This window comes from Rhinatrema bivittatum, chromosome 15 (genome assembly GCF_901001135.1).
Source record: "Rhinatrema bivittatum chromosome 15, aRhiBiv1.1, whole genome shotgun sequence".
Classification (NCBI taxonomy): Eukaryota; Metazoa; Chordata; class Amphibia; order Gymnophiona; family Rhinatrematidae; genus Rhinatrema; species Rhinatrema bivittatum.
The window spans coordinates 73,487,387-73,497,893 of NC_042629.1; the positions used below are offsets into that span (position 1 = coordinate 73,487,387).

At 43.2% G+C, this 10,507-nt stretch overlaps 1 protein-coding gene across 1 annotated transcript in view; it reads left to right on the forward strand.

The window, feature by feature from the left end:
- MORN1 (MORN repeat containing 1) overlaps positions 1 to 10,234 on the forward strand; it is a 147,276-nt gene extending 137,042 nt beyond the window's left edge. The window contains exon 14 of the mRNA XM_029578831.1: positions 9,942 to 10,234. Within this exon, the coding sequence (XP_029434691.1) occupies positions 9,942 to 10,090 (149 nt within the window). The 3' untranslated portion in view covers positions 10,091 to 10,234. The remainder of the gene's footprint in view (positions 1 to 9,941) is intronic.
- Positions 10,235 to 10,507: the final 273 nt, after the last annotated feature.

The following is a 10,507-nucleotide window of genomic DNA, read 5'->3' on the forward strand; positions in this document are numbered from 1 at the left end:
GGATACAGAGGAATCCATATTTCCATGTACAATCAACACCACCCAACTCCAAGAGCACAAGGCATTCAGCAAGGAAAAGAAAAAAAAAGCAAGACCATGCCCAGTTATAGCGTCACTTACTACATTACTCATCCAAGTCCTCAGTTCATTTGGGGGGAGGATCAAGTCACAATCCAAGAGGCAAACGGGCTTTTACCCACTGCACAGTAGAAGAGCCAAAATCTGAGGGAAGGCCATCTCATAAGCTTAACAGAGAGGGAGTCAAGACCTGACCTCCTTCTTGCACAGTCTTATCACTCAAAAAACATCAGCTCAAGAAATACATGGAACATTCCAACATCTAATTATATATTTACATAAAAACACTCAACTGCAGCACTCATGGTCTTATTCACCAAAATTGTCCTAGTTTCCTCGGTGTAACTTTAGTAACATCAGGAAACACCCCGACCTTCATCTTCATAAATTGTTCTTAACCCTAATTGAAGAACATCTTCATCTGGGTCTAGTTCCAGTGAAACAATTACAGTCACTGGCACTGCCCATTCATCATCCTCTGTTTCCAGAAAGGCTGTCAAGTTAACATTGTCACCCATATTGGAGATGGCTTGCTCACGCTCATTCTTTTTAAAGGTGGGAGATACTATATCCTTGAATCTGATGGAATAGATTCTGCAGGAACCTTGACAGCCACTATCAGAGACCATTTAAACATTTCCAGCACAAGAATTGCTTTTATGTTAAGAAAATTTATGAAATGCAAATTGCAGTATAACATCTTCAGTTTCTGTTCGATATTCCATCATTTCTAACCTTTTGACATTCTCCTGCCATTGAACCTGATGCTGGCTCACTGTATTTTCCAAGTCATGGGCTTTGCCAACTAAAGAGGAGATCTGTGCCTAAGGGATTCACATTCCTGATCTCCCCTAAAGTGAATTTAGATGGCCTTGTAAGATGAAAACACTCTGTTCACCCCTTTGTCTTGTAGGAACACCTGGGAATGTCTTCCAGCAAAATGATCCAGTTCTCTATGGCTCACTCATGGTCCCCCAACACCTAGGGCACTACTGCTGGCTACTGATGCTTCCAGCTTCTCTCGTAAGGTCCAGAAACTGCAGAATCTAGGCAGGAGCTAAGCAAAGCATAAGCCAGGGGGACTGCAAAGCTTCCATCCCGGCATATTCACCACAGCAAAAGACTCAATCAGACCCTCCAGAAGGGAAACACAGTGACAACAGGTCTTTTTTTCTTTCTCCCAACCATCAGGTAGAAAAAGATATTAGGAAAATGTTTAAATGAAGTAAAATCAGCAGATGGAATGAGGGCTTCACTGCACACAACCACCCTCAGCTGCCACCTTGACCCCCCACTCTCCCAAAATATTTAATTGACATTTACACATGGAAATAATGTACCATAAAGATACAAGGTATTATTTTATGTGAGCAAAACATCGTTCCCCAGCAGTTCCCAAATCCTTTACTTAGATACAGATCTTCCAGATCTCTGAAGGTTATCAAGGTTAAGAACTGTCCAAACACGATGACGAGCCTGAGCTTCGCAGACCATGCACGCCCACTGTGTACTTGCACTGAAAGGCACCCTGCTTTCTAATGATTCACTTTCTAAAGTGAGCCTCGATAATGAGCACTCCCTCACAGCTGTGACAGCAACAGTGAGACTAAAAAAAGAAAATTAAAACAATAGTTAAGTACTTATACTACCTCCTCTCTGCTTCAAATGTCACCTTCCCACATTTTCTTTATATGCTAACCCCAATAACTTCAATCCTTAGCCATCTGATTATAATTTCATTCAACTTAAAAATATTACCAAGAATTAAAAGCCAGTAAAGATATAAATATACAGTGATTCCTTGCATTTCCACAGACAAGTTAGCTCGCTCATATTGCAGTATAGACTGGAGTTACGAATCTTGCTCTTTTCACACCAGTGAAAATAAAATTGCATCACCAGATTGCAGTGAATGTTTTACATAATCTGACTGGCAACTGAGAAATCACATGATCTGAGCCATGTCTTATTGTTCATAAATGATATTAAGATCTGTCATTTGGTTTGGTTTGCTGGGAAAGAAGAGAAGAAGTGGCAGGGTAGAAAAGAAATGTAAGCTAGATTTGAGAGGAAAAGCAAGGTTAAGAACATAAGAGAATAAAAACATAAGAACATGCCATACTGGGTCAGACCAAGGGTCCATCAAGCCCAGCATCCTGTTTCCAACAGGTTAGCAGATACATTTTGGTATTGATTGTATTGATCCATCCTAAAAAATTGTCATGATGACGCATGGTTGGCTAAATGACATTGGGGAGAAAAGTGACCAATTTAGTCTGAATAGTTCATGTATACAACAATACAACATTCTTCAGACAATAATTACAGTGTTCCAATAAAAGGTATACCAGACAGGAAAATATTTTTTATGTTCTACAGAACATCATAAAGTAACCTAAATGGTATCTATCCAATATATTTATGTCAACAGAAAATTAGGCTCTAGTAACAGAAATGTATAGAATCTCTATTTGTTTGCAAATACTTTTGACACATTCATACCTTATACAAGAATGCACTTTACACATTTTTCTAAATATAATCCATTGGGTTGCAAAATCTGAAGCATTATGGTTTTTACCAGAGGAAAGTCCTGTCATTCTTGCAGACTGCACTCCAGACATTTGTGCAGTCACCGAAACATGGCTCAAAGAATCAGACACTGTCCTCATAAACCAACTCCCATCCTCCCTCTATGACATCTTCCCCATCCACCGACCTAAAAAAAGAGGAGGACTCCTCCTAGCAGCCAAGAAACAACTTAACCTTAAACCCATCAGCATAGCAGCCCCGCCTAAACTTGAAATAGGTCTCTTTAATGCAGCTACCCTGCAAATATGTATAGTATATGCCCCCCCTACCGTCCTTGAGTCCAACCCCTCCCCCCTAATTGAATTTTTTATAGAATGGATAAAAACAGATACCCCTTCCATCATCCTTGGAGACTTTAATCTCCACGTTGACTCTCTCCCCCCCACTGCATCATGCGAAACTTTCATTCAATCGCTCCTTGCCATAGGCTTCCGACAAATTATAGCATCTCCAACTCATAAAGCTGGTCATACGTTGGACCTAATGTTTATTAACTCCAGCTTCCAGACCCCCAACTCATCCACCTGCACCCCGGTGCCCTGGTCCGACCACTACCTCATTGAAAGCCAACTCGCCATGAAGAAACCCCTCCCAACTAACCATCCTGCTCACACCACCATCATATCCAGAAAAACCTGCCCCAGCGACAAATTAACAGACGCACTAGCCTCTTCCCTACCAAGACTTATCTGCTCAGACCCAGACACAGCCTTAACATCCTGGCATAGCCTCACAGAAGACATTGCCAACAAACTATGCCCAATCACAGAACATATCTTAAATACCGCAGCGAAACCCTCTAAGCCATGGTACACCCAAGAGCTAAAAACCCTAAAATGCAATCTCAGACAAAAAGAGAGAAAATGGCGCAAGGACCCAACCCCGCAACTTTCCTCCAGCTACAAAACAGCCCTACACTCATATAGACTGTCTACCCTTAAACATAAGCGAGACTTCTATGGTAAAAAAATCCACGACTATAACTTCAACCCCAAAGTTCTTTTCTCCTATGTCGCTAGCCTTACCACACCGATCCCTCCTACCATTCCAGATTCCGAGGCTACGGCTAAATGTGAAGAACTCGCCAACTACTTCCAAAGCAAAATCGCCAACCTGCTCTCCAGATTTTCCCCCACCAACCCCCCTCCCCCCACTAACCCACTTTCAATCCCCTCCCCATCCCAACCTTCAATGGCCACAATTGACCTCACCTCCTCTAAAGAAATTACAGGCCTCCTGCGAAAACTTAAGCCAGCCTCTCACCCCAGCGACACCATCCCCACCAAAGCCCTTATAGCCATCCCCAACAGCATATCCAGCACCATAGCAGATATTATCAACTGCTCCATCACCCATGGGATAGTCCCAGATTCCCTCAAACACGCTGTTGTCAAACCCCTCCTCAAGAAACCCTCCCTAGACCCAAAAGACCCTTCCAACTTCCGCCCCATTTCCAACCTTCCTTTTATCTCCAAACTCATGGAAAAGGTGGTCAATTCACAACTCATGGACTACCTAGAAAACCATGACATCCTCCATGTTTCCCAATTTGGATTCAGGAAACATTTTAATACCGAATCCTTACTGCTCTCCCTTACTGACTATCTTCTCAGAGGACTGGGACAAGGTCACAGTTACCTCCTCGCCCTTCTCGATATCTCAGCGGCCTTTGACACCATCAGCCACCACCACCTCCTGACACGGCTAGAAAGCATCGGCATCTCAGGAATAGCTCTAGCCTGGTTCAAATCCTACCTCTCTAACAGAAAGTTCTCTGTTAAAATCGGAAACAACCTATCTGCCTCATACCCCCTACAACAAGGAGTCCCACAAGGCTCATCACTTTCATCTACCCTCTTCAATATTTACCTCATCCCTCTCTGCCATCTCCTCTCCGACCTTAAACTCAAATTCTATCTCTATGCTGATGATGTACAGATCATCATTCCCATTCACAACTCTATATCTGACGCCCTGGAGCACTGGGAAAAGTGCCTTGCAGCTATCAACACACTCCTCACCAACCTTCAGCTTGCACTCAACACGAACAAAACGGAACTCCTCCACATCTCCTCGCATCCCCCCGACCTCCTGCCTAACGACCCTAAACTCAACCTCCTCACAGCCCAACCTTCTGTTAGGGACCTCGGAGTACTTCTTGATCCCAATCTTAGTATGAAACCTCACATCAATTCCATCCTAAAAACTGGCTTCTTCAAACTCAATGTACTAAAGAAACTCAGACCCCTGCTCTACACCCATGACCTCCGTACAGTGATTCAAGCCACTCTCACCTCCAAACTAGATTACTGTAATGCTCTCCTCTTAGGGCTCCCACTGTCTTCGCTAAAACCCCTTCAACTACTGCAAAATGCTACAGCAAGACTCATTACCAACGCACGCAAACACGACCATATTACCCCCATCCTCAAGGACTTACATTGGCTCCCCATCCTGTCCCGTATACATTACAAAACCTTGACCATAATACACAAGTCCATCCACTCCCACAATTCCAACTGGCTCGACCTCCCTTTCACTGCCCCCCAGTCCACCCGACCCACCAGATCTACCAACAAAGGCACCCTACATGTCCAATCCCTGAAAATGGCTCATCTCTCCTCTACCCGCGACCGTGCTATCTCTATTGCCGGTCCGGCTCTATGGAACTCTCTACCTGACCACATGCGCATTGAACCATGTGCAATTAAATTCAAAAAGAAACTAAAAACACTTCTGTTCAACCATGCTTACCCAGAATAACTCTTCCATCTCCTCTCGTAGTCCCCCCCCTCCAGGGGACTGCCCTCTCCTTATATTAAGGAGACTACCATTGTAAATTATAAATTGTATTCTCTGGTTATGACTTTCTTGTTTTATCTATCCTTCCTACTGCCTATTTATTTTACCCCCACGCCCAGTTACATTCTCCTTGTTGAAATGTATTTTCCAAGCTTTAAGTTATTATGTGAACCGGTATGATGTACCCACTAATGCCGGTATATAAAAGTTTCTAAATAAATAAATAAATAAATAAATTTGCTTGATTGATTTTTATGATTGAGTGTCTATAGAATTAGATCAAGGAAGAGGACTCTTTTACTTGGATATCAGCAAAGCTTTTGATAAGGCCCTGCATAGGAGACTTCAGAATAAAATGAGAAGGCTGGAAGTGGATCCCAAAGATGTAGAATGGATTATAAATTGGTTGCCTGACAGACAGCAGTATGTATTGGTAAATGGAATCTACTCTGAAGAGAGAATGGTGACAAGTGGAGTGCCTCAAGGGTTGGTTCTGTCCATTATCTTTGTGAGTGATGTTACTGAGGGATTACAAGGAAAGGTTTGTCTTTTTCCAGATAACACTAAGATCTGCAATAGCGTGGACACCCCTGAAGTAGCTGAGAGAATAAGAAATGCTCTAAGGAAGCTTGAACAATAATCAAAGGTTTGGCAGCTAAGATTTAATGCCAAGAAGGGCAGAGTCAAGCATTTGGGATGCAGTAATACAAAGAAGCTGGGTGTGTTGGCGGGCAAAAGACTGATGTGCACAGACCCAGAGAGAAACCTTAGGGCAATAGTGTCTTACAATCTGAAGGTTGCAAAGCAATGTGATGAGGCAGTGGCTGCTAGACTGCTTAGAGAGAGACATAACAGCAGTGAAAAACAGAAGTGATAGTGCTCCTGTACAGGTCTTGAGTGAGGCCCCACCCAGAGAACTGTTTCAGTTCTGAAGACTGTATTTCATAAAGGGTAGAGATGGGATAGAAGCAGGACAGAGAAAGTCAACCAAAATGGTGAAAGACTTATGAGACAAGACAGGAGAACTAAATATGTATACCCTAGAGGAGAGGAGAGACAGTGGAGATATGATACAGATTTCTAAATACCTGAAAGGTATAAATGATGCACAAGAATCAAACCTTTTCCAATGGAAAGGAAGCTATAGAACCAGGGGTTATTTATTTATTATTTACTATAATTCTGTTCTGCACGTTCCACATGATCACAATGGATAACAATCATATATACACAATTATCTGAAGCTCCAAGGAGGTAGACTCAGAAGCAATGTCAAGAAATATTTCTTCATGGAAAGGGTGATGGATGTACGGAACTGCTTCCCAGATGTTACGACTGTTGCTGCCCGACGTCTCCACTCCGCCCTCCTTACTTCTTTGGCGACTCCTCCTGTGGTTGATGGACGTCTGGCTGCCTGCCTTCCTCTCCGACGTCCCCGATCTGGCTTGGGCGCTGCATCCCGCCACGTTGTTTAGCTGCCATAGGGCGGGCGGGCGCACGCGACGTGCAGCCCTGCTTCTTATTCCTTCTTTGGCGCGAACCTCAGGGGCATCCCCCTGTGATGACGTCACACATCCCGGAATAGTAGGCTTTGCTAGCTAATCGAGTTAGCAAAGGACTCCTTACGGACGGGATTCGCTCTCCGTACCTAGCTACTCTGTCTCTCCTTAATTGGACTTACTCTATCGGGGTACCCGCTCCTCGGGGGCCTCTCTCTTTTCTTTCAGGTCGCTGTCTGGAACCGGTACTTGCTCATCGAGGGCCCATGTTCCCGGACTTGCTGCCTGAGCTCACTTCTGCTTGGAAGAATCCACTGCCTACACCATCAGTGAGTTACCATCTTCATTCTCTCAGAGCTGTTTCCTGGAACCAGGTACTCGCTCCTCGAGGGCCTGCCTCTATTCCAGCTTCTGTGTTACCTTCCGGGAGAAACCCTGTGTGAGTAATCAACCAACGAGGCTCTATGCCAAAACCCTGTGTATGCTCCACCGTACTCACGCTCTCAGTTTCTCTGCACTACAGCACAGCCATAGAGGGATCGCTGTTCCAGTGTCCTGAGGAACCCTAAGCCCAGCCGGGCTTCATCTCTACTCACTACTGCCACCTCTGGTGGCTTCTCAACTCTGTTTAATAAAAGATAATTCTGTGTTGTGTGTCCTAAAGCTGAGCCTGACCTGTGGCCCCTCACGGGACTCCCCCCCCCCCGTGGGCGTAGTCATCTGCCACAGTGTCCAAGGGTCCACCCAAAACCTTACAAACAATAACACCAGAAGAGATGGTGAAGATGAGAGCAGTAACAGAATTCAAAAGGGCATGGGATAAACACAAAGGATCCCTAATGGTTAGAGGATGGAAATGATGAAAAGGGTTAACCTTTTGCTAACTTAAGATTTAACATTTATGAATGGTAGCATGGAGCAGCTGTTACTACCCAAACAACTTGCTGGGCAGACTGGACGGACCATTTGGGTCTTTCTCTGACGTCATTTACTATAAGTTACTATGTTAAATCTTCTGGGAATTCAGAGCTGTCTTTTAAGTTCCTTTGGCTTGTGTTCAGGAGGTGGTAGCCAAGCTTATCTGTTTGCTTATGTGTTCTGCCTTTTAATTCCTACAGCTTGATAATAATGTAGGTGCAACTTTGATTGTAATTTTCTATTGCAAAAAGGCATGGACAGCATTCTGATAGCTTTCTAAGGATCCCAGAGATTCTATAATGAATGTATAGTTGTCATTCACTACTTACATTTGGTGAACAGGGTGGGAAATTAAGTCAAATGGCTCATAAGGCACTTTAGGTACCCTTCAGATATGTATAACATATTGGTCTCTATTTATATAAAATATTATGCACGGTTATATATTTGTGCAGGATAGAGAATCATTTCTTCCCAGACCAGCCCAAGTATTTTTGGCAGCCTAAGAAAAAATGTTGCATGAAGAATATCTCCTAATTTATTTACTTATTTAAAAACATTTCTATACTGTCTTTTCAAAATAGAAATTGACCAAAATGGTTCACAAATTACCAAAGAAAAAATTAGGAGATAGTAACTAAAATAAAAATAAAATAAGATAAAATAATATAAAACAAGCAAAAGCAATAAAAAAAGGTTCGAGAAAAATACAATGCTTAGCCATCTAGCAAATTAAGTATTTGCATTATTGTATTATTTTGCACTAACATATTTTGCTTCTTTCTTATGAAAACTTAATCTGGCTCTTCTCAGGGTTTACAAGAAACCAAATACCAGGCTTCCGTTCACTGAAAATGTATCAAATATTGTGTAAGCTCCTCTATGGGCTGATTGCAAAGATGCATTTTTTTTCCTGAAAAGTCACTTGCATCCGACTGCTTTGTGGCAGCGACGCAATATTTCCCCACATTGTGTTGTGGAAGCGGTTTTGAGCTGTTTAATGGAGGCACTAGGGCACATAAAATGAGAGCAAAGGACTTTGGCCTCTTTGGCTTGGTCTGCGCTGATGTGCTTCTTCCCTTCAGTTCAGGAGACTGAGTACTGCAAAGGTGTTAATGAGGGTCGTGTATATTGCAAGGAAGCTGATCATGTATTACATGATCTTAAAATACGGGATGTTTCTGAAAGAAGCCGAGAGAGGGAAGAGGAGTTTGTTGCCTTTCTTTTTATCTTTATAACCTTTCCTTCCCTCTCCCCACCACTGAGGGCTTAACTGGGCAGCAGCAGAATCCCTCCCTTGCCTGATGGCTTCATCTCCCAACACTTGCCACTCACTGGCCGACAGGGATCCCCCATCATAGTGGCAAAAATGTGGTCTTTCCTCCCACTGCACAGTACCTCAGTGGCGTGGACAGGGCATGACTTATCCAATTTGGTGGTTCTTTTGATTATACATTATACCGCGCGCCCCATTCCCCGGCCCGGGAGCTGGTTCGGAGGCCTCGGCCACGCCCCTGGGCCGGCACCACGCCCATGGCCCCACCCCCGGAACACCCCCGAATGCCACGCCGCCCCCAACACGCCCTCAAGCAAAGCCCTGGGACTTACGCGCATCCCGGGGCTTTGCGCGCGCCGGCTCACAAGTCCCCTGCACGCGTAAATCCAGCTGGATTTACGCGCACAGGGCTTTTAAAATCTGCCCCTATGTGCGTAAATGGTTTATGAAAATTGCTATGGTAGTAGGTTACATTTGTGTGCATAACTTCTTTGAAATTCACCTGTTTGTGTTTATCAGGGCATGACTTATGCCATGGTGAGAAGGGATTAGCATAGGATGTGATTATTTTCATTTGCTAAGATCACTAAATATCTTTCTGTAAGAATTTTTTTAAGATCTTCATTTGGGAAAATAAAATCCTGAATGAAATGCTCCCTTTTCAGAAGTGGTGCATGCTGTCCCCTAGATCCAGTCTTATTTCTTCATCTCTGTATTTTTCATGATGTGCAGTTGTGTTGTATTGACTTATACACATTTCCTTATTTTCTTTTTAGGGGAATACATAATTATGATTCTTGACATTACCACACCACCATTCTTGGGCCAGACCCTTCCACCTGCTTTCAAACGTTTAAGGGTTATCGCAGAGAAAACCAAAGGCAAAGGCATTAGAAAAGATACATTGAAAGTACCTAGTATGTAACCAGAGACACTGATTGGAAGAACTCAGTTCATTATATGAATGGCTATCTGCTTTTCGTCTTATTTGTAAGTAAGTATATCTCTGTATGGATGCGAAAGACAAAAATATTTAACATTTTACATTACAAGAATGCATTTTTATTAAATTTTTCTTCTAAATATGTTCTTTGCTTTAGTGCATCCACTATCCTTTGGGCATTTTCTACACAAGGAACCCTTTTTCTAGTTCCCAGTTACATGATGTATCCGGTACTATCACGATACTGCAGTCCTTAATGACTAGATATGCAAGCCACATAGCTTGATGTACATAACCATTTCCATCAGGTGGTAACTGCCATGTAATTTTGACATCCAGACTAAACAAATACGAGCTGGAAGAGTTAGATCATCAGAAGCAACATACCACCTTTACTTT